Source organism: Corvus kubaryi, unplaced genomic scaffold, assembly GCF_017639235.1.
Source record: "Corvus kubaryi isolate FWS band 111438036 unplaced genomic scaffold, C.kubaryi_AGA036_p1.0 37300, whole genome shotgun sequence".
Classification (NCBI taxonomy): Eukaryota; Metazoa; Chordata; class Aves; order Passeriformes; family Corvidae; genus Corvus; species Corvus kubaryi.
The window spans coordinates 6950927-6977093 of NW_024581093.1; the positions used below are offsets into that span (position 1 = coordinate 6950927).

The 26167-nt window shown below is 52.0% G+C and overlaps 4 protein-coding genes across 10 annotated transcripts in view; 1 reads left to right on the forward strand and 3 right to left on the reverse strand.

Annotated features, from left to right (window-relative positions):
- Nucleotides 1-1448, reverse strand: part of CFDP1 (craniofacial development protein 1) — a 62197-nt gene extending 60749 nt beyond the window's left edge. The window contains exons 1-3 of the mRNA XM_042027399.1: nucleotides 1169-1448; nucleotides 995-1103; nucleotides 15-246 (exon numbers count right to left, since the gene is read on the reverse strand). Coding sequence (XP_041883333.1) covers nucleotides 15-246; nucleotides 995-1103; nucleotides 1169-1433 — 606 coding nt within the window. The 5' untranslated portion in view covers nucleotides 1434-1448. The remainder of the gene's footprint in view (nucleotides 1-14; nucleotides 247-994; nucleotides 1104-1168) is intronic.
- Nucleotides 1449-1606: 158 nt separating this feature from the next.
- On the forward strand, nucleotides 1607-5793 carry TMEM170A (transmembrane protein 170A). Its single transcript, XM_042027400.1, has 3 exons — nucleotides 1607-1741; nucleotides 1831-2001; nucleotides 2589-5793. Exons 1-3 carry the CDS (start codon nucleotides 1624-1626, stop codon nucleotides 2717-2719), a joined length of 420 nt encoding a protein of 139 aa, XP_041883334.1. The 5' UTR covers nucleotides 1607-1623; the 3' UTR covers nucleotides 2720-5793.
- A 638-nt stretch (nucleotides 5794-6431) lies between these two features.
- On the reverse strand, nucleotides 6432-21033 carry SLC12A3 (solute carrier family 12 member 3). The gene is made up of 26 exons (XM_042027391.1): nucleotides 14705-21033; nucleotides 14295-14453; nucleotides 13989-14064; nucleotides 13763-13858; nucleotides 13476-13615; nucleotides 13178-13288; nucleotides 12879-12990; nucleotides 12495-12625; nucleotides 12149-12233; nucleotides 11647-11801; nucleotides 11213-11320; nucleotides 10851-10974; nucleotides 10655-10756; nucleotides 10405-10560; nucleotides 10228-10327; nucleotides 9692-9803; nucleotides 9006-9146; nucleotides 8716-8822; nucleotides 8488-8570; nucleotides 8236-8304; nucleotides 7955-8056; nucleotides 7671-7782; nucleotides 7289-7375; nucleotides 7063-7198; nucleotides 6885-6952; nucleotides 6432-6591 (listed from the first exon to the last, which is right to left on the reverse strand). The coding sequence occupies exons 1-26, from the start codon at nucleotides 15008-15010 to the stop codon at nucleotides 6450-6452; spliced, it is 3120 nt and encodes a 1039-aa protein (XP_041883325.1). The 5' UTR covers nucleotides 15011-21033; the 3' UTR covers nucleotides 6432-6449.
- A 26-nt stretch (nucleotides 21034-21059) lies between these two features.
- NUP93 (nucleoporin 93) overlaps nucleotides 21060-26167 on the reverse strand; it is a 79032-nt gene continuing 73924 nt past the window's right edge. For all 7 annotated transcript variants that reach the window (XM_042027393.1, XM_042027395.1, XM_042027394.1 and 4 more), the window contains 2 exons: nucleotides 25955-26083; nucleotides 21060-21296 (listed from right to left, as the gene is read on the reverse strand). In XM_042027393.1, the coding sequence (XP_041883327.1) occupies nucleotides 21186-21296; nucleotides 25955-26083 (240 nt within the window). In that variant the 3' untranslated portion in view covers nucleotides 21060-21185. The remainder of the gene's footprint in view (nucleotides 21297-25954; nucleotides 26084-26167) is intronic.

Genomic DNA, 26167 nt, shown 5'->3' on the forward strand with positions numbered 1-26167 from the left:
CAGGCCCCTGTTACCTTCTTGATTTGTGTCACTTGTGTGGCAGCTGCTGCTTTGGGTTTCTGTCCTACATCACTGAGGAAACTGGCCCAAAGAGCATCCTCCTTCTTTTTTTCTTCTTCTTCTCTGCTTCTTTCTACTTGTTCTACATTATCCACTTCCTCCTCTTTCTGCTCCTCTCCATTCTGCTGGGCCTTTTCTTCCTCTTTCTCATCTGGCTCTAGCAAGAGACCACCTTTCTTCCTCTTCCTGAAAGCAGATGCCAAAAAAGAAGAAAAAATGTGTATGGAGCTGCTGCAACACTGCTGCAACAGAGCCAAACTGTAAGCTTGGGCAAAGCAACACAATATTTCATATTTTTACTAACACATTCAATCTGGGAGGTTCTCTCTTAACCTTGGGGGGGTGTATATATTTTATCAAGAGATGATGCCCAGAAAATACAACGGGACTGATGCAGGCAGTGCCCCTGAAGTGAACTGGCCCGTTTGCATGCGTTTCTGTGAGTATATAATGTGCTGAAACACTGGCACAGGTTGGCCAGGGAAGCTGTGGCTGCTCCATCCCTGGAAGTGTTCAAGGCCAGGTTGGATAGAGCTCTGAGCAACCTGGTCTAGTGGGAGGTGTCCCTGCCCATGGCAGGGGGGTGGAACAAAGTAGTATTTAAAGTCCCTTCCAACCCAAACCATTCCAGGGTCCTGTGGTTCTGGGATAATTCAGGAACCAAGAGGAGAGGAGAACTTGGGCTAGATAGAAACCAACCTCAACTAAAGTCTATATATATTTATAACAAGGGGAGAAACCCCCGTATATGCGTGCTTTGCACTTAAAAAGGCTAACATAAACAACTCCTGCTGGGGAGCGTTTTCAGGCACGATGTCTATCGGGGCCGAGGTTCTCTGCTCTTGCCACCAACCGGAACGCAGAGCAGCATTTCCCGTTCCTCCGCCCCTCAGCGCACCAGCGGCGGCACCAGGCCGGATCACCGCTGCCGTACCTGCTGGCGGGACGGCGGGGGCTCCTCCTGCCGCGGGGCGGCCGCGGGCTGTCCGCCGGCTCCTCCTCCCGAACCAGCTCGCTCTCATCATCCTCGCTGTACTCCGCACCTGCAAGCATAAACAGTGAGCACCGGGACCGCCGGGACCACCGGCTCCCGCCCGCCACCACTGACCTGAGGGCACATAGTCGTCATCCTCGGCCGAGGAGTACTGCTCCGGCTCCGACTCCGACCCCGACATGGTGCGGCCCGGCCCCGCCGCCTCGCTGCGCCTCCCGCCAGCCGCCGCCGCCCAGAGCGCCGCTGCCGCCCGCGGGCGCCCCCCGGCGGACAGGAAGAACAGCCGCGCCTCCGAGGCGGCGCCGCGGACAGGGAGCAGTGACGAGAGGCCGCCAGCGGGCCAGAGCGCCCCGCCAGCCCCGCCGGGGACTCCCAGCATTCCTTGCGGCCCACAGCCGTTCCCATGGCAGCGCGGGGGCAGGGCGGGGCCCGGCCGCCCGGGGGCCAGTAGTGATTGGCTGTGAGCCCTGTCTGTCACCTTCCAACGCTTCCCATTGGCTGCGGCGGGCGGAACGGGACGGGCGGAAGAGACGGTGGCGAATGGCGGCGTCGGCGGGGCGGGTGCGGGGATGGAGGGTGGCGAAGCGGGCGGCGGTGGGCTCCTGCAGCAGATTCTCAGCCTTCGTCTCGTGCCCCGCGTGGGCAATGGCACCACCACCTACTCCAGCCCACTCTCGACCTTCCCAGGTACCTCCCTGCTCGAAACGGGGCCCGCCCGCCGGGGCCGCTGGAGGCCCGCGGGCCCCGGGCCTCCCTCACAGCACTTCTCTCCGCAGAGATGTGGTACGGCGTCTTCTTGTGGGCACTCGTGTCCTCCCTTGCCTTCCACGTCCCGGCCGCGTTGCTTGCCCTCTTCACGCTCCGACACCACAAGTACGGCAGGTTCATGTCCGTGAGCGTGCTGCTGATGGGCATCGTGGGACCCATCACCGCCGGCACCCTCACAAGTACGGCAAGTGCCTGGCAGTATCGGCCGGGGGGCTCTGTGGTGATCAGAGGTTGCCTTCGGGAGTGCGTGGAATAGCGGTGTTCCCCGGGATGGAGATTAACGTTCTGGCTCTATTTCCCCCTTTGCCCCACAAACAGAGCTGGACCATAGCCCATCTCGAGCCCTGTGTCGGGCATACCAAACGTGCCCATCGGGTGTAGAGCCAAGGGGGCTTTCAGATTTCTGAGCACCTGGAGGAAAATCTCTCAGAGGTTTGGTGTCAGTGCCCAGAGCTGGGTAATGTTTGCAGGCTGTGGGTGAGGGATCTTGTGACAAGGCTATGTCCCAAACCACCCCAACCCCCACAGCTGCTGGAGGCCTCAGCAGCGTTTCAGCACCAGTTCACCTATTGCCACCAGCACACATGGGTTACTGGCTGAGGTTTGTCACACATCCCCAGCCCAGCATTCTTGCCTGCTGGTGTGCAGGGAGAGCTCCAGACCCCACTGTTCTCTGCCCCAGTCTCACATCCTGAGGCTTCCCCTTCATCCCTGTGGCAGGGCAGCTGTCTCACATTCACGTCTCGGCTTTTCCCCCTCTCTACAGGTGCTGCCATTGCTGGAGTTTACAGAGCTGCAGGGAAAAAAATGATTCCCTTTGAGGCCCTCATTTTTGGCGTGGGCCAGACGTTCTGTGTGGTGGTAGTTTCATTCCTGCGCATTCTGGCCACTCTATAGCTCCTCTGGAGAGGCTGGAGAACACAAACCAGAGGGGGAGCGAAGGACCTGCTGCCTCAGAACAAATCACAGGGAGCACCGCTCCATCCATGTGCTTCTTCCACTGATTGAAGGAATTGGGAGGGGTTGCTCCTGCCTCCAGCCTGGCTTGAAATTTTAAAATTGTGAATTTTGTTACTTTTTGGTAACATTAAGTGCCAAGCGAAACTTTATTTCTCTGGCGGGTAGGAAAATGACTTCCAGAGGAGGAGACCTAGGTACCTTTCACCACTGATGAATTGTGGTAACGGGACATGACTAAGATGTGACACCAGCTGTGCTGGAGTAGGAACAGGAACAGAGACATCATGTCCTCAGAGCTCACTCACCGCTTTGACCTGTTGTTGCTTGGTTTTCAGTGAACCTGAAGCTCTTTTAATGTCAGTTTTTAAAATTAAAAAAATAATTTGTTTTCTTCCTGGCCCAAACTTCTTAATAGCAGATCATAGCCATAGTGGATTTGGTAGCAGCAAAAGGAAGACTCATTTCAGGTGGATGAGAGTACATATTTGTGTCTAGGAGTTTGGGCTGTCAATGCTGTGCAGGGGAAATGACTGGTGTAAAAAAGATAGCTGTTTTTGTGAATTTTATTACAGCAAAGCCCTTCTGGCCCTATGAACATTCTGCCCAGAGACAAAGCACAGTGGAATGCTCCAGAAATCCCAGGGTGTGCAGGTGGGCGTGCACAGCTTCTCCTCAGGCTTTGGAGGAGACTCATGTTTTCAAACGTCCCCATTCTCCTTTGACTTGATGGTGATGATGCTGTTCATGTTGGTGTGGTGCAGCTGGGTGTCTGCACTGCTCTGGAAATGGCACTGGCCAGCTTGGATAAAATCCCTCATGCTGCTGCTGGGAGCTGCATGGCCAGGCTAGGTTGTGACCTGGGACATCCCCGGTGCGGGGAGTGCGCCGTGTTGTCAGCATCCAGCCAACAGCATGCCAGAGGCTGGGAGAGCTGCAAGGCTCCTGGCAGGAGCCTGGGGGATTCCTGTGTCCATGTGAACACAGCCCCAAACCAACCTTTATCCACAGGCAGTACTGTCTCATTAATTGTTTTCGTTTGTTTTGGTTTTAAGTGACTTTTAACTAATTGATAGCTCTGCACTTGTGCCCGGAGTTGTGCCACATGGCTGGGGCACTTGAGCAGCTAACTGGGTGCTTCCCGGGGCTTGGTTCTTTGGGGAAGCTGAGGTTGAATTCCGGGGATGTGACTGGGCAGTGTAGCCACCCCTAGGAGTCTGCTGTGGTCCGTGTTTGTACCCAGCTCACACCATGTGAGCTGCAGAGGGAAAGTGGTGTCTGTGTCCAGCCTTTCAGGGGACAGCTCCCATCTGTGTCTTCATTGAATTCCTCTGGTTTCCAAATCAACTCCTTTTGTACCTGCAGCATTTCCTAGGGCCATTTATCTGCCGTGAGCCCATGTCCTCAGTGCTGAAATGACTGGGCATGGCACTTAGTGCCATGGTCTAGATGATGAGGTGGTGATCAGTCAAAGGTTGCACTCGATCTTAGAGGGCTTTTCTAAACTAAATTGATTCTGTGATCCTTCAACAGGGCACTGTGTTTATCATAGAAAAGGGTTTCTCTATGCATGGTGAGAGGAGCTACTTACTGAGATTACTCTAAATTTTAGCCCATATTAATTCAGGGAATATAGATGCACAGTTTAGGAAATAATTTAATGTGAATCCTTCTCCTTAGGTGGGTGAGGTCCAAGTGATGTAACATATACTAAATACAGGATCTGTGGAGGGCCCTGTGTGCTCTGCTGCTTGGAGAGAGCCAGTCTTCCTGCCAGGGCAGAAACAATGAAAAAGAAGGAATAAGCTTGCTTTCTTTTCCCCCTTCCCACTTTGTATTTCAGCATGTGTACAGAGTGCACAGTTTAGTTTACAGGAATTATCCTGTGTTTTCCTGGATGGATTAAAAGTATCACATGGAATTTGGATGGGGTGGGTCTGGTTTTACCTTTCAGGTGACATCAGAAACCCATGTCCTGAGCACCTGCTGTGCTCTCCTTTACCCTGCCCTGGTGCCTGGCACTGCTCAATAGCCATTAAGCTGATTGCAACTGAGAAAGCACTTTATCCATGTGCCCCATGCTACAGCACAAGGAGGTTTCCTTGCAGAAACAGGGCTGACAGGTGCAGGACACAAATGGGGCTGTTACAGAGCTCAGAACAAGTGAAAAATTGCTCGGTAAAATCACTCAGTGGTGGGTGAACTGAAAAGCTCCTGTTTTCTGTCCCTCGGGATCTCCCAGAATCTGTTTTGAGGGGTTTCTGGTTTACTTGAAGAGTTGGCAGCTTAACCCTGTTTGGAGCTGGCAGTGTCTCTCTATGCCTGGATGCTGTGAAATTTTCAGGGAATTCTTGCATAAGAGGTGAACAATCAGCTGGTTTGTCTTGATAGATATTAGCACAGGGGGCAAGTTCTTTGTGTCACCTTGGTGCCCCCAGAGCATCCTCCACTCCGCTGGCTGCTGCTGGCAACCTCCCTCTCCAGTAAAACCAGAGCTGAACAGGAAGGAGGAATAGCATTGAGTTGAAGCACCAGATGGCAGTTGAAGCACTGGTGGCAGTTTTCTCCCCTCATTGGTTTGGCCTTCCATTTCCATTCCTTTATTCCAAGTGAGGCACGTGGAGGAATCCCTTCAGTTTTCAGGAGGTATTGGTAGACTTTGCTCAGTCAGACTTGCCAAAAACCGCAGAGCCGGCAAAAACATCAACACCGAGGTGTCTCGAGCTCTGCAGTGCTGTGAGCCTCTGCTGGGGAGCCCAGCCAGTGCACTGGGTAAGGAAACACCTTCTGGAGAAGCTGCCTGCCCTGGAGGCACACCTGCTTATGCTGAGGCTCATGGTCCTGCTCCCTGTGTGTCACATCCCCCCTGCTCCCACCTGGCTTCCTCTCGCTCACAGCTGCGGCTGTCATGAACAAATCTTTGTATGATTGAAAATTCTGTACATTTTATTTTTCTACTGACACTTCTAATCCTGGTGGTGATTATCAGTAAATTCTGTAACTCTTGAGGTGAATGAATGTTGTGTGTTTCTTCTGCAGCACGACAAGGGGGCCGGGGTTGTGCTTTTGGAAATGAGCTGCACTCCTGCTTTGCTTGGGGCCATCTGCACCAGAAATGTCCTGGTTCTGGTGGTTAATGTTGTCTCCATTAGGAGCTGGACCTGCACCTGCAACCAGGCACCACAGTGTGAGGTAACATCTCACTGCTGCTCAGTTGGTGGGGACAGGCTCAGCTGTTTTCCTGTCCCTGAGGGGACATGCTGTGGCCCTGCAGCCCCTACGCTTGGTGCTGACCTGCTCCCGGCCCCTGGGGCTGTTCCCACCCTGGGCCAGTGGCTTGGGTGGGGCCAGCATTCAGTCCCTGCACACCACTTGGGCTCTCCTGGGGGTGCAGGTGCAGGACCCCACAACTCACCTGCCTGGCTCTGGCTAACCCCAGGCCAGAGCAGTGCCTGCACTGCAGGGCCAGCATTGCTGTTCATCAATATGCAACCTACAGAGCCTGAGGTGAGCCAAACAAGTGTTCGTAAGAGGGTGGCAGCTGTGCCTGGTGGGCATTTCCAGAGGGCTGGTAACCACCATGCTCCCCCAGACTCCTAGAGGAGCGTGCTCCAGGATCAAAACTGGCCTGAAAAATTCACATCCCAAGTCATCAGGGATCCAGGAAGTTTTATTGGCAGTAAAACGTTAACACATTCTCTTGGTTTCCTCGTGTGAGGATGACAGGGGGTCTCAGGTCCTGCGAGAGGGTCTCGAGCCAGGCCATGTAGAGGGAGCTGGGGCAGCGGCCCTTCCTGCCGATGGGCGGAGTGCTGCAGCACAGCGAGGGGCGTGAGGCAGGGCTGGCACAGAGCACTGCCACAGCCCCTTTCTCAGTCCAGTGCAGGCTATTTCCCTAAAAAGGAGCAACACCACATCCTCCCCCAAACAGGATGCAGGCTGGAGCCCTTGGTGTCTTCCAAGGGCTTTTCTCTGTAGTGTGGCACCGTCCCACCACAGCATTAGGGTGTCTGTGCAGGATCTCCCTGCCCAGGGAGGGGTGAACATCCAGAGGGACCATTCCCATGGGGCAACAAATGGGTGTGAGGGCATTGCTGGCACCTACATGGCTATGAGTGCTGCATCCCGTGAGTAATCCAGCAAAATCTCATTCAGCCTCACTTGTCGGAGTGACTGCAGAGCAAAGAGCATTGAGAAACGCAAATTAATGGTTTCCAGAAAGATTGAATTTTGTCTAAAAAGCTGGAGACGCTTTGCAGGAGCTCCCCCAGCACTGGTGCTACCTTGGCTCTGTTTTTATCGACCTCCTCATCAGAAATCTTCCAGGGACAGCCCTGCCTCATCTCATTCACTGTGGCCTCATCTTTGAAGCCATCGTTCAGCCTGAAGGGAGCGATGAGTTCATCGAACCTCTTGATGCTGCAACACAAGCAGACAGTGCCGAGGAAGAGGGTCTGGGCAGGTTTGGGGGTGCTGGGGGGGCATGGGGAAGGGGAGGGGGCTGGTTACTGCTCTGGCCGGGGTTTCTGGTTGATGTCAGGGAGGATGTGGACCTCATGGAAGCCGAGGCGGAACTTGCTCAGCAGAGAGACAATCCTGATTGAGGGAAAAGGACACATTTTCCCCGAATTAGCAGGAAACAGTAGCTCTGACAGGGACCTGCCACAGCAGAAAACCCTGCTGCTGGCCTCAGTTTGCACTTCGGGTTTTCCCACTCTGAAGCCACATTGATTTACAGAGAAATGAGACAAAGCAGCCAGGTCAGAGCTCACAGATCCCATTATGGCAAAGCTGGGAGGGCTCAGCAGGATGGGAAGCAGCTTCTGTCACTACCCATGGGACAGTAGTGGTAGCCAAGTGGCTAAGAGATGCAGTGGCCACCAGCACTTACGCCTTCCTCTCCTCGTCCATCCTGTTGATCTGTCCGCCAACGAACACCCGGATTTTGCACTTTCCCCACCGCTTCTTGCGCCCCAGGAGGTAGGGGATGAGCAGCGTGAGACCTGTCCCCAAAACACCCAGTGGGAGATGCAGCAGTGACCCCTGGGCTCACCAGTGCTTGATGCCAAAGGCCAGGGATGCCCTGGCCCCATTCAGCAGGGACTGAGCCCTCCTGGGCACCACAATGGAGGTGCTGGGCTCGCATTATCTGGACAGATGGAAGGTGAAGGTTACCTCCGTCATCAAAGAGCCAGTAAATGTCAATGGTCTTCTTGCCCTGCTCGCTCTGGAAGATGGTGCTCGCTTGCTGCTCACTGGCCAAGGTGGTGGGGTCCACTGCCGGGGCAAGAGGGTCCTGGTGTCAGCAAGGGGCACCACTGGCCACGGATTAAAGGTACCACTTCCTCCTGGTCCCAGCCCTGCTCCCCATCACTGCTTGAAACTCCCACCTCGCCTGCAAAATAATCCTCAGAGCTGGGGATGCTCTGGGCAGCCACAAGCCAGGACCAACCTACCTGTGCCTGGGGCTGCTCTGCTGCCAGTGCCATTCTTGGGGTGTTCTGCTGCCTCAAACGTGGGGTTAACTGAGGAGGGAGGAGAAGAGCAATGGAAACCGCAGCAGTTCCTCACTGTCCCCATCCCCTTTGATCCTAGCACAGGAGTGATGTCCTGGCAGGACTGTGACCTTCGTCTGGGGACATGGTGCTGGCTGGCACATCCCACAGCTCCATGCCTCTGAGCATCCCTGGCCACCCAAAACCACTTACCATGTGCCTGCAGCACTCGGGAAACATTCAGCCCTTCCTTCATCCGCATTAAGCACACACCATACTTGAAATCAAAAGCGTCGCTGGAAGGAGAAGAAGGCAGTTAATGGGAGGGTGGCACTATCAGCCCAGCTGGACCCTGCACACGTGGCTGCAGCCATCAGCAACTGTGGGGCCACCACCAGGTGCCAGTATCCCCGAGAGGTGGAGGAGCCGGGGTGGCCGTACTGCAGGATCCCCACGTAGTCCTCCAGGCTCTGTGGAGACGCCGTCCGCCAGTTCCTCTTGTAGCCCAGCACTAAGATGTTAGGTCTCATCTTCCCGAGGCCAGCAGCCTATGGATAGATGTCCCCATGAGACCCCTCTGCAGGGACAGACGGACACAGGTGGTGTCAGTCCAATCCATGGGGGAGCAACACAAAGAGGGCTGTCTGGAGGTTGTGGAGGGGGGTCAGAGCCCCTCCAAGCTGTGACAAAGAGGAGGGACTCTGCTGGTTGAAGGCCAGTGATGACTGTACCTGGATGAGCATTTGGACACCACTTCTCAAATCCTCAGCCACCACATCCGTGTAGAAAGCCTTGATCTTCCTCTTCATTAGCCACTTAGTGTGGCCATCTGCCATCAGCCGGGACTCCGGCATCTTCTGCTTCCGTGGTCCCTGCAGGAATCAGGGGCAGGAGCTCAGGCAGCCCCTTCCAGCTGGTGGTCTTGCCACCAAGGACTTCTAGCTCCTCTCTTCCCAAATCATTGGCAAGAGGTGGATGTAACCACTGCACATATGGGAGGTTGCAATCACAGCAAGAAAACCAGTGAATCCAGGGAGCTGACAGCCGGTGCGTACAATCCCAACAGTCCTGTGTGTGCAGATTAGCTGGATCTTATTGCACCCAATTGCTCTGGAGACTTCAGGGCTGCAGGACCCCCCTGTCCTCTCAGCAACTATTTCATCCTTCCAAATCTTTTGCAATTAATTGGCAAAGGGAAGCCATAAGCCCACAGGAACATCCTGATGCTTCACCAATATTGCTTAACAACACAGAGAGGCTTCCAGTTGACACATTTCATCATCCAGCAGCACACAAGTGGGCTTTTCAATTTCCACCCTGTGAGCCCACCAGGATACAGCTGGATTTCCCAGCCCATCACCCACAGGTGGCCAGAACCCCCAGGACAAGGAACCCACCAGCTTCTACAGTGACTCACAATCAGCACGTTGCCACAGAGCATCAGGCTGAGGTTCTTGGTGAAGGTCCCCACAAAATCCACCAGTGCCGGGCGGAAGTTGGGTGGGCCAGTCAGCACCAGGCACTGCGGTCTGCAGGCAGGGGAAAAAGGGAGTGAGGGATGGTACTTTGGAGGCATGGAGCCTCTCTGGAATGAGCTGTCTCTTCTCCCATGCTTGGCCACCAGCAACTACAGGGAGCATCTTTAGAATGAGAAAATGTTATGTGGCCTGAGGGTCCAGTCTTACTCTTTGGTCTTTTTATATCAGATGAGATCAATGTGTCTGTGTCTGCCTAGTACAGGGAGGGCAGGGTTTGCCCTGCTTCCTACCTTTGCCGACATGGCACAGACATAGGATTTTGGAAACAGACACATTTTGCTGTAGCTCCTGGTTACTGAGGGTGGTGGCGAGGATGTAGCCATGGGCACAAAGCCTTCCTGGGTTTACCGGAAGCAGGAACTGGCTCTTCATCCCACTCCCCTCCATGCCTTGCACTGCAATGAGCTGCCCTTGCCTGTAGTTCTTGATGTGCTCATCCACTTCACTCAGCCCCACGGAGTAGTTGAGGGCCATATTGTAGGAGCTGGCTTGCATGGAGGAGCCCCAGTTGACATCTGCATGGGGAAGATGGATTAGCAACAGGGCCAGACACCTTCTGGGGCACAGCTGGTGCCACATTACCACCACACACCTGGCTTTTTGTAGAGGACATATCCCAGGAGGAAGATGACGATGCCGAAGGCAATGAGCGCTGCCCACCAGGTCAGCAGGAACATGATCACCACTGAGACAGTGGCTCCAAAGAGTGCGGCCCACTTGCTGTAATACCGAAAGGAGGGTCGCCAGCCTGCACGCAAACACACAGAGCGGCCGCTGCCGGGATGGGGAGCCGGACGGGGAGCTGGCCGCCGCAGGGCACAGCGTGGCATGGCACAGCCCACCTGGGGAGTTGGTGATGGAGGCGTGGAAGCAGCTGAAGTTGATGAGGGCGTAAGAGCAGAGGAAGAAGTTGGAGATGATGGGGGCGATGGCGTTGAGCTCAGCTGTGGGAGGAGGAGAGTGAGCTGTCAGTGGCAGAGACTGAGCCACCCTGCTGGTGGCAAGCTCCAGGAGGGTGCTGGGGCAGCAAGCACCTACCGATGAGGATAAAGCCAATGGCAATGATGTAAGTGAGCATGTAGCCACGGATGGGCTCGCTGTTCCTCCCATAGCCCTTCCCGAAGAAGCCAATGAGAGGGTAGAGCTGGTCCTTGCAGAGACACTGCAAGGAGAGACGCAGTGGGGGCAGCAGGCTGTGACAGGGACGTGGGACGGCAGTGGCATGGTGGCTCTTGCATCCATTAAGAGCAAGGGCCAAACTGGACACATGCCCTGTGTTGACAGCAGCATCCTCCTTGCCCCAGGGCTGCTCACGGATGCAGAGCCCTGCACCAAGGAGCATCACCCACTGCTGAGCTCAGGGAGAGGAGCTGGGGTGTGCAGACACACCACCCCCTCACCTGGAAGACTTTGGGGGCTGAGACAAGGCAGGCCAATGCCGAGGAGAGGGTAGCGCCGAAGATCCCTGCTGTAATGAGGGGGCCAAATCCAGACACCATGCTCATGCTCTGCATGAAAAACAGGGGATCAGGAACCCCAGCATCCCTGGTGCACCAAGCTCCGCCCCAACCCTAAGAGATTTCCAGCCCCAGGCCCCATCCTGCTGCATTTCCTTTAACATTATCCAGGCAGCAAAGTCCAGCCACATCCAAAAGCCCAAAGAAGACACACTCCCTGGTGCCTCCCTGCTAAAACATGGCTGTTTTAAGAGCATGGGTGCCCCCCAGGATGCCAGGGGTGTGCCAGGCATGCAGCTGCCCTGGGAAACCCATCCACTGCAGCACAAACCTGGCCAGGAGCAGGAACTGGGGTTGGTGATGGTGTTGAGCAGTACCTGGTAGTAGTTGCTGAGCCCATATCGGCAGCTCTGCTGTTGGGCACAGGAGGTGAAGTTCCAGCCGAAGCTGCAGGCCAGTCCCTCACAGCCTGGTGAGCCCACGGCCACGCTGTCATTCAGGCTGCCTGAGGCATCTCGGACCACACAGGCACCTGGGGGCCCACACAGGGCTAGAGCAGGGCTGGCATCTCTCCATGCTTTCACAAAGCCCAGCCCCACATTCCATTCATTGCCTGTAACAACTCCCAAGTCCCTGCCATGGGGCTGCCCCACTGCACGATGGCTTTGAGCAATGCCATGAGCTCCACTACCCATCCGGGCTGACTTTGCCCCATGTGGAGGCAGGAACAATGTCTGGCACCTGGGATATCCGTGCCAGTGTCCACAGCTTGTTCCTGGCTCTCACCCACCTGCATCCTCCCAGGCCACTCATTTTGGGCGAGAGGCAGCCCACCCACCCAGCCCACTCACCCACTGCACCTGAGGACATGCTGCTTACCGATGGTAGCAGAAAGAACCAGGTAGGACACAGTGGTCCAGAAGATGGCCATCAACGTGCCCTTGGGGATGGCCACGGCAGGATCCTGCCCAAGGGAGTTGCAGAGATATGTAAGACAATTCTCCAGAAGCACTGCTAACATGGCAGCTTATTTGTGGCTGCTGTACAAGAAGAATTTTAATTCACTGTATTACAAAGCCACAGAGCATCTCCTGGGTAAGCCTCCCCCAAAGTTCCCAGAAGAAATAAAATAGAGTCAAATGGTTGGATCAAAATGAAAGCCCCAGGGAAAATAGGGCTTGAGCCCTGAGAAACACTGGCTCAGGCACCAACAGTCACAACCCACCTTCAGGTCACCCGAAATGTTGGCCCCAGCCAGGATGCCAGTTGCTGATGGGAAGAAAATGGAAAACAAGCCAAAGAACGAGCCCTCAGGTCCACGCCAGTTGGGCACAAAGTTCTGAGCAAAGATATCAGCTGGGGAGGAAGCAGAGGAGAAGAATTTGGGGCCTCCTGTCTGCTTTTTTTCCTGGCTAAAGCACCTCAGAATTGGCTGGAGGCATAGTGCTGATGGTAGGGACCCCATGGGAAGGGACACTGTGCTTTTAATGACATCTCTCAGCAAGGACCACTTTCCCATAGCAACATCTCCCCCAGCTACAGCAAAGAGCCAGGCTCCAGAGATGCACTTGGACCTGCTGAGTGCAACCCCAGCCTGTGGTGGACCCACCTCGGTAGCTGAAGAAGCCCTTCGCTTGCTTCTCGGTGGTGGCTGGGATCACTGTCCCCACCAGGTAGTTAATGAAGGACACCAAGATGACCAGGAAGAACAGTATCTGTGCCTGCCAGACCGGAAAGAGCCAGCTGAGGGCTTGGGGGTTTGGGCACAGAGCGTGAAGAATACATTAGGAGAAACCCATGCCCGTTTCGGGGGAGCTACAGGCATCCTCTGCTCCTCAGATGCCTGGTGGGCAGCAGGGACAGCTCTTAGCAGCCCAGAGGAATAATGTGAGCAGGAGCAAGGGTTACCTTGGCCTCCCACTCCATGCCAGCCAGGGAGATGCCCAGCAGCACTGTCACAGTGATGACCCCAATGATTCGGATGTCATTGGTGGGGTCCACGATGAGGGAATTGTGCTCCTGGGGAAGGGGAATGATTCACAATGTGGAAACAACTCTCTTCCTTACCAAAGCACTGTTTTTAACATGAGTTTTAGCAGACACTGTTTGATTATCAGTGGTAATCAACACAGATTTTGCAAGGAGAAGGTGGGGATGGAGGGGTAGGGGGGGTTGGGACCCAGAGGACACAGAGCCACTTTCTTACCTGCAGCAGGTCCCGGACAGTTTCGGCAAAGCCCACTGTGTGCATGGCCACAGCCACCGCGTTTGCAAAGGCAAAGATCAGCCCGATGGAGCCGCCCAGCTCCGGCCCGAGGCTCCGTGAGATGAGGAAGTAGGTCCCACCTGAGGCAGGGAACACCCCAAGGCATTACTGCTTCCCCCATGTTTTTGGGGTCCCCACACACCTCACAGCCCATGCCAGGAGTTCACATCCAAGGGGCAGCCCCAGGATAAAGAGACGCCTGGAGTGGCCGGGAGGGAACGTGCTACCTGATTTCACTTTGCCATTGGTGGATATGGCAGAGATGGACAAGCCGGTTATGGTGGTCACTGTCACGGACATGAGGATGATGAGCCATGTCAGGGCTGTGGGGAACGGACATTGCTTCACTCCTGCATCTCCCAGCCTTCCCTAGGAGTCCCACCACCCCCCAGGGTGTTTGGGCAATGATGGGCCAGTGCCACTGTCCAGCCCACGGTGAACCGCAGCACCCACCGATTCCTGCCTGGGCGGTGATCCAGGGCAAGCGCAAGTAGAGGATAACTCCCCAAATGTTCAGCATGCAGCGAATCTGGGGGGACAGAGGGGAACTGGCCATCAGGGCATTGACAGCTGGGGATGGCCAAAGCATGCCAGCTCTGCTGCTCCTCGGAGAAAACCACCCCACCAAGGAGGGCAGGGAATTGCTCAGAGCACAAGCGCTTGGAAAAAATATAGATATTGGGAAAAATGCAACAAGACTAAAATGCTTAGGGGGTGGGAGGGCAGGAGGATGCTCCGTGTGGGATGGGTCACACTCACCATGACGCCCTTCACCCATCCAAAGCGGACAGGTTCTGGCATGGAGGCTCTGCCAGGCTCCCCTTCTGCCTCCTCCAGCCCAGCCTCTGGCCCGGCCTCTGGCAGGCCATTGCTCTGCTGCAGGTCAGACACTGGCGTGCGGAAGCGGCCTGGGTCAGGCTGTGGGATGAGGGGAAGGCAGGTGAGGGTGGACTGCAGGCAGCCATCCCTGGAGGCAATGCTCTGGTTGAGCACACAGCTGGAAACAGCTGGGTTCTCCGACTTCTCCCAGGGCCTTCTTGGGGATGTGCAGTCGGCACAGCACCAGTCATGGCACCAAGAGGCAGGAAACACAGTGACACACCACAGACACGTCGCAGGGATCAGCAGCATGGCCAGGGGATGCTATGGATACAGCCAAGCCCCGTTACCTTGAGGATGGAGTGCAGGTCAGCCAGTGAGGGCCTGCCCTTCCTGAGATCGCCTACCCCCTTGCTGTTGGCGTAGTGCTCGTAGGCAGGCACCACGTCCACCGTGTTGTAGCCGAAGGTCCTGGTGCAGAGGGTGCTGCTGGACAGGTGGGTGGGCTGGGCGCTGTCGCAGCCGGACCCTTCGGTGGGTGCATAGGGACCCCGGTCCCCCTCCTCCATGCAGGGCAGAGGAGGCAGGAGAGTACTGATGGTGAAGCGGCCACTGCAGTGGGCTGGGGGCAGATCTGGGATGGGCAGCTCGGCCATTGCCCCTGCCCAAGTGCCTGCCAGGTGGGGGACGGGGTGGAGAGGGGCTTGCCGGCTTTATACCCTGCAAAACTGGAGCGAGGCGACTGGCACACACCCACTGCTGATGCTAATAGAGGAAAGGAATCAGCTTGAACCACCCCGAGCTGGTCAGGGGGAAAAAAATAGCTGGAAGGGATACCAAAACCGCAGTAATGGGCATCACTGCCTCCCAGCGCTCGATGGGGGCAGCGATAACAGATTTGAGATTAAGTCCCAAGGACAGATCAGCAGAGAAATGCAGCATTGAGTTTGCCTCCGGCCCCAACCCAGGAACATTCAGTTCCCACAGGGATTTATTATGGAAAAAGGGAGTAAGACTCCCACGCACCCTCGCCCTTCCCTGGGATACTGCCCCAGACCCGTCAGATCTCGTAAATCATCTTGGCTGGTCTCCAAGATGCCGCCTGTGGCATTGAGCTGGGCCGGATGCAGGGAGGGGAATGGCCACTTTATCTCACAGTGAAACCATGGGGAAAGGGGGAGTGTGACATCAAGGAATGTGAGGGATACCCCTGCTGGGACTCAGATTCCAGGAGGCTGGAGAAGCCAGGGTACACAGAGCAGTGGCAGTCTGTCTGTGCTTGTCCAGGGCTGGGAGCTGGCAGCTTTCAGTACCGGGCAGCAGAGATGCCCATGGTCCCACAGCCCCCTTCCCCTCCTGACCCAGGGACAGGGCACCACTGAGCACCCAGGGTTCAGAATTCCCCCCAGCCCCATCCCTGAGTTAATAAGCCACTTGAACCCCTGCTCACATCACAGAAAACAGGAGCTGAGGCCGTGTGGCCGTATACCCCACAGCCACAGAGCCGAGGGCAGGGGGAGGGATGGGCGCCTGTTACACCCCTGCAGCCCCTGTCACATGTGTCCCGAAAGCAGTTACAGATAAGATCAGCAAAGACAGCAAACAAGGCCGGCAATAAAATCCGAGGGCAGCCCATTGGAATTTCAGCTCGTGTAGCTTTGCAAGTTAATGGAAAATTGGGCCTGCCTGCCCTGCTGCCTCTGGCTGTCTTTGCATTCACACACAAATTCTGACCTGATTTTTGAGGACTTGCTCCAGCCCCCTTGTTTGTGTGAGGGCAGACGGCCGTGATCACCCAAGCCCCGCGCACCCGCTTAGCCGGGAAGCTGAGGACAGGCAGCCTGGTCTGCATCCGTGCTCAGCCCTCGCAGCACTGCAGAGCACCTCAGAGCCTGGAGAGCGAGGACAAGGGCGAGGTGGGGACGAGGAAAGTGTCTCACCCTAGCCCCTCATGCAACACCCCCCACAAACTGGACACCAGCTTCCTCTCACAACAGATGCGCCAGCAGACTCACACCCAGCAGAAATGGTTTTATTGTAGAACCTCGTTGTTTCGTCAAAAACACTGATTTGTCCAAACCAGCGCAAATCAGCCTCGTAAGTGGGGGGGTCTGTTAAACACAGCACGGTCAGAGATGCTCCAGAAGAGACAGGAGGGCTCCAGAGGCGGGCGAAGAACGAAGCGAGTGGTATGATGCAACCCTGGTGTAGTGAAATAGCCGGATTGTAGGAAGCGCTTGTCGTCGGCCTGATTCACAACACCAGCTGCAGCAACAATACCGGGGCCGAGCGGCGCTGGGAGCTGCGGGCAGGGAGGGGAGCTCTGCAGCACCTCCCTCCAGCCTCTCCACTCACAGGGAAGAGGTGCCAAGTAGTTTCTGCAGGGCTTTCCCTCACTTCCAGCCGATTCCCCCAGTTTGTTCTGGCTATTAAATGCATCAAATGAACCCAAAATCGAGTTAAGCAGAGAATGGTGCAGTGCTTTATACAGCTTCTTTTAAAGACTGCCAAAGTGTTCTATTCCAACGGGCTTTAATGAGGCTTTAATTGATCTGCTTCCAGCCCTGTGGAAGAGGGAACCTACCGCCCTGAGTGACACAGGACACATGAACGATGCAGGGGCTCAGCGCTGCAAACCCACCAGCAGAGCAGACTCAATTTCTCAGCACGGCAGCAAAGGAAGCCTGGGAAGAAAAAAGAGATGGTTATTCAGCCAACTGCCAGTAGCCTTTCCCAGTGGGAACATAGAGGTCATCTCCCATCTCTTCCAGACACCATTTCCATCCTTCCAACTTCAGACCCAGAGAGAAAGAGGACAAAAATGCTGGTAACAGGGACATGAATGGTGGCAGTATTTGAGTGCTGTCCCACCCCAGGGACACAGAACTGGAATTAACAATATCCCCTTCCTTCTTCCAGGCCAGAAGGAAAACATTTTGCTTCTTTGAGAGGCTGGGGTGACAAGGGTTGGGAGAGTAACAAAACCAAAAGAGGTTCATTAAATTCACTTTTTCTGAACACAATTTCTTCAGCTCCTGTGAGGAACAACATCCAAGCACTGTCTTAGACAAATGCAGTAGTAGTAGGAAATGGAGGTGAACAGAGAAGCCACCTCATTTAGCAGGTCTACTCCAGCCAGAGGATCTGGAAAACACAACAAAAAATCAGATTGAGATGCAGAATCTGCATTCAGTGGGGAAATCCAAGGAAAGGCAGAGGAGTAGGAATGTAACCCACAGGCTGTAGGCAGTACCCGGACTGTGACCAGCATACTTTGGGATAACGGTGAAAATACTTAGAAGGATTTTCTTGTGGGGACTAGAAAAACCTCACAGAGATGGCTGAGAAGACAGGACCCACTGACACCAGCTCTCTGACAGTGTTTAGGAGGCCCTCGAGGCACATTTCAGCAATGCCAGTTCCCACAGGAACTGATTGTCTTCCCTCAGCTCAGTGTAGTTTTTACCAGGTTAACCCTGGGCAGAGCTTTAACTACCTTTTTCCCCGACTGGACAGGTAACATAGAGCAGAAGTTTACAGTGAATATTTCCAGATTTCTCTGCAACTCCCCTGTAAACCCAGCCCACGTCACTCAGCCCTTGCTCCTTGGAGGGGGTGCAGCCTGTAAAGCTTTAGGAGCTGCTGCACTGGTAATGCAGCACGTGTGGATGTTCCAGAACCAAAGAGCCACACAAACTGTGGGACGTAGGCCTGGAGACTGCCTGCCTCTGCTGCATCCACGCCAGAACAGGATGGCACGCGCTCTCACAGCAAGCACCTTTTCACTTTCTCCCCCAACCTCCAGCAGCAACACAAGCTTCAGCTGTATTTGACTCAAACCAATGAGCCACCCTTCAGATGCATCTCACCTACCTGGAGGATCTTTAATGCCAGGGATTAGTCTCACAGTAGGAAAAAGCAGATGAACTATCCTAAATTTAATCTGTGCTTGCTTCATGTATAAAGAGCAGAGCTCCACTGACTTAGAGAAGATTTGTCAGTTTTTACTCAGAATGAATTCAGCTCAGATGAACATCCCCAGCTCTGCTGCACCCTATGCACACTCCCTGTTGTAAAGGGAGTGCTTGGTGACACCACCTTTGAACAGGCGATACCAAACACAAGGCATGACACCCCAAAAAACCCTTCCAGCACATAAGCTATTTAGAAAAGGCTAAGCTTGTAAATTAGCAAAGTCAAAGCATGATGGTACAAAACCTGAGGAAGCAGAAGCTGGTTGTTCTCTCCAGCAGAATAAGCATAGGGTGGGGGGAAAACAGGGACATCTGGAAAACCATGGGGGTGCCTTATTCAGCAAAGCACCAGTATGTGCGTCAGCATCCACCTCAAAGCAGCAGCAAAGCCCTTAAAGTCATGCAGAGGAGTCAGGTTTGCCAGAGCCAGGCACAGGCACTGAGCTGGAACCTGCCACTCTGGGGAATGTGGGAAGATGGATGGGATGTAACATTCACCACCTGCACAGACCTAAGAAGAAATCACAGGGCAATCAAAAAGTAATGAATTAATTCCAAGTATCTGTGGCACTTTCTGTTATATCCACAATCTCTTATCTTGACTGAAATGGGGCTGGTCTTACCTTTCCAGGGTTAGTCTTGGGACTTGGACTCCCTGGCATTTATTTCCCATCTGTCCATCACAGAAGGATCATCTTAGATTTTGAAAGCATGAAATAATTCAGTTTCTGATTAGCTTAAAAAGGGACCAAAGGCTGGAGTCACAACCACTGGGTACAAAGGGAACAAACTATATACAGACATCAACCTTCCCTTTTACCAACACCCATGAAGGCTGAGAAGCACCAGAAAGCACCTGCTACAGCGTCCCTGAAGGGCAGATGGAGAAAGGGCAATGTACTGCTTATAGAAGGTCCCCAGGTTCAACACTGGACATCAGAACATGCCCGTGAGGCAGCACAATAGCTCTCCTGAGCAGGGGATGGGCAAGAGACAGGAGAACAAGGTCCTGAAATGGCAGCAGTGAGACCTGAGCCCCAAAAATCTGTCCCTGCATGAATGGCAGATCAGGGAGAGGGAATTAATTACAGCAGGGAAGGCGGCCCTCACCCTTCCCAAACAGACTCCAGCAAACCTTGTCCCTCTCTTGCTCAGGTCAGTGGTTGCCTGAGGACAGGTGCAGACTTGCCAGACTCTGTGTATGGGACGTGGTTTGATGCTGGGAGTAACTCAGGGACAGGGGCTGAGCACCAGCAAGGAAAACACAGGAGCAGGGTCACCCTGCAGGACTGCATGTGGGGCAGCCCTGGCCCCACCGTGACTGTCCACAAGCAACAGCGAAGGTGCCTGTTCTCTACGGAATGGGATCAATCGTTACCTGAGACATGCCAAGAAGCATTTCCACACAAATATGCCAGAAACGTTAACAGCCAATACAGCTTTCCACTCACCGGCTGACAAGTTTGTTAAGCAATTCTACCCCACTCCCAGCCCCAAGTAACTCCTTGGTAACTCACCAACTCCCCTTTACTTGCAGGGTGCTGTCCAGGAGTCTCTCAGCCTTCGGTTGGGACAATCCTGGCCATGCTACAGGAGCACTCCGTGCCGCACACAGTCCCTAGCTCTATCCACTGGGAACCCAGCAGATGGTTTGCTAATGCTGAGAGACATGGACTGGCGTGGCTGGCAAGCCCTTTGGTTCCTGTCCAAAAGGTGGACAAAACTTATGCTACATTTCTGGTGAAAAAAGTAATTAGGAAATTGTCATCAAGTCAGTCAGATATTCTTCCATCCCACTAAACTTAGACATTGCAAAATGGAGATGAATTCTCTCCCATGATAGCTATTAACATACAAAGGCTGAAGTCAGCCCCTACATTTTGCTGCCTGGTCTGCATTCCAAACTCCACATGTTCTCATATCCCAGTAACACAAGAGGGTGAGACAGCAGCAGAGGAGCAACAAGAGTAATCACCAACATTCCTCCCATTTTGTTTCAAAGATAGGAAGTTATATTAAAAGAAAAGCTTATACTATAACATGCTGCTTGAGCTTTCACTATTGTTTAATTTTAGCTCAAAACATTTAAAGGTAACCATTTTTAAAGCCCCTGGCTTTTGTAGGACTCAGGTTTCCCACTAAACCAACAGTAATATCCATCCATGCCCAACACACCCACACCTGGGCCTCTCTGGCTCAGCTTCCTCACTTCTGGTGAACTTGGAATCCAACTGACTAAAAACTCACATGTTGCTCCCAAAAAACTCTCCTACCAAAACACACCTGTTTCTAACCCAGCTGCTCCTGCAAAAGCTTCAGCAGAGCTCAAGGGCTGTGAACAGCTGGTTCAGCATGGAGGGGTCTGTGCAGCACACAGAGCGCACTGGCACCGCAGCAGCACATGTGCCACACGAGACAACAGGATGGACTGATGGCAGTGTGTCACAGGTGGGTGGGGCATCAGACACATTTTCAACACTTAACATGCATTCAAAACCCCCTAAAGTTTCCCAGCTTTATGCTCATTAAGCAGTAAAACTCTTCTTCTCCATTTCCTCTTCTGCTATAAAATTCCTTATTTGGGTCTCTACTGCAGAGCTACGACTTCTTTCTCTGCATAGCCTATTAAGTAATTAAGAATAAATTTCAAAATGTAAACCAATTGAAAATAAAATCAATAAAAACATAAAAACACAAGAATCAGTGAAAATGAAAATGTCAAAAACAAATATCAAAACCAAAGAAATTTATTTCTGTCAACAAAAATACAGAATACAAAATGACACTGGTCCCATGGGCCCTCTGAACGTACTAAAGACAGGCACAGGCTGCTGCAACCCCAGCCAAAGCTGCTCTGCTAATTCATAAGGATCTCCATTTGCACCAGTCTTGCGTTTGTGTCTCCCGATGTTCTGTATGGGATCATCCCAGCAAACATTATCAGTGCACGAGCTTGAGACTGAAGTTGCTAAAAAACAGAAAAGCAAAGTACAGTTACCTTAGTATCAAAAAAAAATACAACGGAAGTTAGACGTGAATTAAACACTTGCCTCTTCAAACAAGCACATGTAATCTTTATTTCTCAGAGCTGCACTCTGGAAAATGAGTCTCTGCATTTCGAAGAAAATCCAGTTATTCCCTTTTCCAAGCATTAAAAGCATGCCAAGTTACTCTTCTGCTTAAAAAATAATCCCATTTATTTGAAAATAACTAAGAAAAAACATTTTCAGCAATGTGGGGCATTGCTGTACTGCAACAATCTTGTACTTTCTGCATGAAATGGGCTTTCCCAGGGCAACAGGATTCTTTCCCACCTTGCAAAATATAAAGTTGATCCTGTTGAAATGTAGCACTAATGTTCTCAAAGCAGCAGCAGTAGAAGCAAATCAGAGTTGTACACACACCTGAAGATCTCCAGCATTACCTAAAACATACCAATCTCCTCAAAGGCTCCTCAGGCCAATAACACAATGAAAGCAGAGGCACCAAGCCCACTCAGACCTCACCCAAAGCAACCAAACCCCTTCTTGCACACCAGAAGACTACAGAACAGATGAAGGAATCCAGGAATAATTTGTTTCATTTGTTAAAACTGTTATTAAAGTAAAAGGAAAATCATTCTGATAACTGGTAGGAGTCAGGAGAATACAGAAAACCCAAATTTTTGTAGAAAACTGTTCAGACTGCTTTAATTGCTAACAGATGTTTCTACTTAAATATTAAGCATCTCAAAATTACTGTACTAGAAGATCCCACTGTTCAAATCTTGCTTTCACCTACTGACTGCAGGGAAACCCAAAGGTTTTTAGGTTGCCGTTGGCACATGGATGGTAAAACTGACAGCAGGAACTTAGAAACTGAGAAGTGAAAAGCTCATTCCACGGTTGGGAACTGTTAAAACACCATCCCTGATCCCTCTTCGGCCAATTCCACCCCTTTTTCAGGGTGATATTAAATCAGTCTGTTATTCAACAGCCACAGAGCAGTTTTGGAGGCTGATAATGGAAAAGCTGGGAGAGTTTTCCCAAGACTGACCTAATTGCTAACATCTCCCAGGACAGTTTCCCTCTCAAGCCCTCAGCTACCACCAATGCACTGGCAACTTGACAAGGTGGCCTGGAAATCACTCATTCTGTCCCATTCAGTCTCCCATTCTGCTCCCAAATGTGTTACACAGTGAGACCATGTAATTTTGTCTAGGCTGCTGCTTTGCAGTGGAGATCAAAACAGCTGGTGGATGAAAAAAAAAAGCATGTCAAAGTGTCTGACTCTTTGGAGTTAAAGTATTAAGAGGCAAAAACTCTCAGCATGACTAAGAAGGGCTGAGGAGCAGTGTGAGTTACTGTTCTCTTTCTTTACCTTTACAGTAGCAATGATACCAGAGCTGGCCTATTTTTAAAAATCAAAACAATACTTTGGGAAGAACAAACAGAGGTTTGCAGAGGTTAAGAGCGGCCTGGAGGTCTAGATGTTCTATTGGCTGTAATTACTTAATGAATGTTCGAGTTACTTGTGATTTTAAATAAGACCATAGATAATAAAAAAAAAATAATTCCATTCCATTCATGACCTAATTTTGCCAAGATAACGCCCTTGGGCTGCTCCAGAGAGTTCACCACCCCTGACTGGGGCAAGGAGCATATGACATAGCTGTCATGCACTCACAGCATCTGGGTCAGGGCTGTCACCACAGCCATGGTTTCCAGCACTGCAGGCTGGGCTCCCTGCAATCTCTGCCTGAAATCTGACAAAATGGATCAGGCCAAGTGGGACAAGACTTTACTCCCTCATTCCCAAAATGAATTAATTATATACATAAAGGAAAAAATACTCAAAACACAGCTTGGGTGACTTAATTCTGAAATAAACATAATGCAGAAATGCCAGCTCTGACCCCAAACCTGATCTTTTCTAAATAAAGCCCAGTCCATCTCTGAAGTGAGACAGGAGATGTTTAGCACAGAGCATTACTGGGTTCAGGGGGGGCTCCAGCAGTACTATTCCTCTCCATCCTGCCCTTGCTGCCAGGTCCATGCTGTTCCTTCCAAAGTCCCGCCCATGGCAGCAGGATCCCGCTCAGGGTGGTTGCAGAGCAGTACTTGGCACCAGAGGGCAAATTCAAGAGCTCTGCGTTCCTCTCTGGGGGACACTGTTTCCTGCTATGTGGAATAAGCCTCAAAGTTACAAACAACAACTATCTTTTCTTCTGATGATCAGAGGGATCTGAATCTGCCTGTTCTGATGGATCTAAAGGAAAGCCACGGATTTCAAAGACCTATTCAAAGAAAGGGAAATTTTCACTTGCATTGTCTACTGGGCAATGTGCTGAGATCGTTAAAGCTTCTGAAAGGGTCTGATTTCCCCATAAATTTGCTCCCCCAGAGAATATGGAAAAGCTGCCCTTCTCCCAGGGAAGTTCAGAAGACAAATTCTTGTCACACACAGCCTGCTGAAGCTCATGTCTGCCATCTCTGTCCAGGTGAATGAGATTTTGCTAAAGAAACACTTCTCTCCTCTCACCTGTAATGCCTTCATTTCTTCCCACCATGAAAATTGCCTAAGTTTCCTCCCAGCTGAAACAATCTAGATTCCCTGCTCCTGCAGTCTTGAAGAAATTCCTCAGAGTAAGAAAAAAGAGGAACACATGCTAAAGCCATTCTTACCCTACCTTCCATGCTCATGTCTGGTATTTGTTTGCACATGCAATCTTTAGGCAGATGGGAGTTACAGGACAGTAGAATTTTTCTCTTGCTAATCCTACATTAGCAGATTTATGCTCCCTTGTGACACTCCAGTCACATAGCTGATCTCTCATCCCCTCCCTGACAGCAGATGCAGCGGACACTTGTCTCCTCTGATGGCTAAGCACAGCTTGTACCGCACATGGCAGCCAGAGATCCATGACTCAGAAACCCCGTGCTCCCAACATCACTGACACCCTGCTGCCATGAGATCCCATCACAAGGCCAGAAGCTTGATTAATAAAACTTGAAGCCTGAGGAAAATAAAACTTTCAAGGGTTTTTAGCAAGGTACATCATCAGTTCATCTCCACAACTGTGACAGCACCAGAGTGCAGAGCACATTTATGAAGCGGAGTTGACACTGAGCACGCTGTGGATATAATATATCATCATGGTGGCTTCCTTCCACATAAACCTCTGCCAGCAAAGCTGCTAATCCCATCCCCAATCAGCCCATGGTATTCATCCTGAGCCGACACCTGACAGCACTCCACCCCTATGGAGATGGTAAATCCTTCTACATGAGGCGTAAGACTAAAATCACAAAACCAAAATAAACAGCTCACTTGGAAAGCAAGGAGCTAAGGCACTGCTTGCTCAGTGCCAAACTTGTGAAGACACACAGCAGGTAACAGATTGTGTTAGCCTGGGACTTCTTCACACATGCAGAGTTTAAGGTGGGAGAAGTTCAAGCAGCATGTATCCTTCTCCAGTGCTGCTGGTCTAGAATACAAGCACCACTCTAAGGCAGGATCCTGTAGCTCTCACAGGCTGTGCCCCAAAGACAAAAGCTGTACCATCACCTGAGCCTTTTATTTTTCTATGTAATTTAAAAATGCTACTAAGACTTTTACCAATATTACAATTTACAGATCAAAGGCACTTCTGCAGCTGACTAAAGCCTGGAATAGAGCTGGCTATGGCCCAAGTTGGTTTTCACTCTCAAAAGGAGTTGATGTTTGTTTTCTAATCTGTTAAGACAGGATGAATGGTTTGGCCTTGGTTTCCAAGTGTCTGCAGCAGCTTTAGCTTAAGAGTTACAAGACCAGACCTGACTGGAGTTAAGCTGTGAACCCTTCTGCTCAACTCCCCATGTTGGCAGGTGGGTGCTCACAAATCTGGCTGTGCCATTGAAATGCCACCTATTCTGCAGCCTGCTGAAGGTGGAGGCTCCCATCAGTGGCTTAGGGAAAAGCCTCTGCACCAGCTCGAGCAGTGAAATCAGACCCGCTGTTGTCAGGCATTTCAACAGCAGCCAGACCAAGCACTGCTGCAAGCTGCCCACTCCTCTGCAGAGGCAGCAGAACAATGCTGGCATTCACCAAGGGGATGTGCTTGAACATCTTGGTGTTTCACCCAAGAACACAAGCCAAGGGGAAGAGTCAAGGAAGGCCTTCCCACCAGAAATGGACACTTATTCATATGAAAGGAGTAGCTATCAGGTGCTTGAAAAGCAACTACTCCGTTGTCAAGGCAGCAACATCAACCATCCTAGAGACACTGCACTGTCCCCATTTGCTTTACTATCGAAGATTCCACTAAGAAACAAAAACTTGTTTTCTCTTGCTAGGAGGTGAATATAGGTGCAGTATCTCCATTAGCTCAACGTCATTTAAAGCAATATCATAGACTCAGAATGGCTTAGGCTGAAAGGGACCCTAAAGATCATCCAGCTCCAACCTTTCTTTACACAAAGCTGAAGGCATCAGAGACTAGCCTTGAGACTAAGTAACTGGACAAGCTCAGTAGTCCAAGACTCTAAGTAACTGAGCAAGCCAAAACCAAGACCATTAGAGATTCACAGTTACTTGAGGCCCAGTCTCTTGAAACCAGCAGAATAGGATATAGGAAAACTTGTCAGACAGCGAGGATTATATTCTTACCGAATCTCTGTCTTCCATTACCCGCTGGGGTCTGGCAGGAGTGGTTGGGCTTGTGCCTTTCATCCTCTTATATTTGGTGAATAAAATATTCATGGTTGCAAGCAGGACCTCAGATAAATTGTGTTTGATCTACACAAAAGAGGAGAAAGAAAAAGACACAATGCAGCAAAAGGAGGTTGGCAGAACCATTAGCCTTACTATACAGGTTCCTGT

Coding starts and splice junctions, on each gene's coding strand:
- SLC12A3 (XM_042027391.1), bottom strand. CDS start 15,010: ATGGCCGAGCTGCCCATCCCAGATCTGCCCCCAGCCCACTGCAGTGGC. Junction 13,289..13,475: donor CTGTCCGGGACCTGCTGCAG/GTAAGAAAGTGG, acceptor CCCCTTCCCCAG/GAGCACAATTCCCTCATCGT. Junction 6,592..6,884: donor GATGCAGCACTCATAGCCAT/GTAGGTGCCAGC, acceptor GCTGTGCTGCAG/CACTCCGCCCATCGGCAGGA.
- TMEM170A (XM_042027400.1), top strand. CDS start 1,624: ATGGAGGGTGGCGAAGCGGGCGGCGGTGGGCTCCTGCAGCAGATTCTC. Junction 1,742..1,830: donor CCCACTCTCGACCTTCCCAG/GTACCTCCCTGC, acceptor TTCTCTCCGCAG/AGATGTGGTACGGCGTCTTC. Junction 2,002..2,588: donor CACCGCCGGCACCCTCACAA/GTACGGCAAGTG, acceptor CCCTCTCTACAG/GTGCTGCCATTGCTGGAGTT.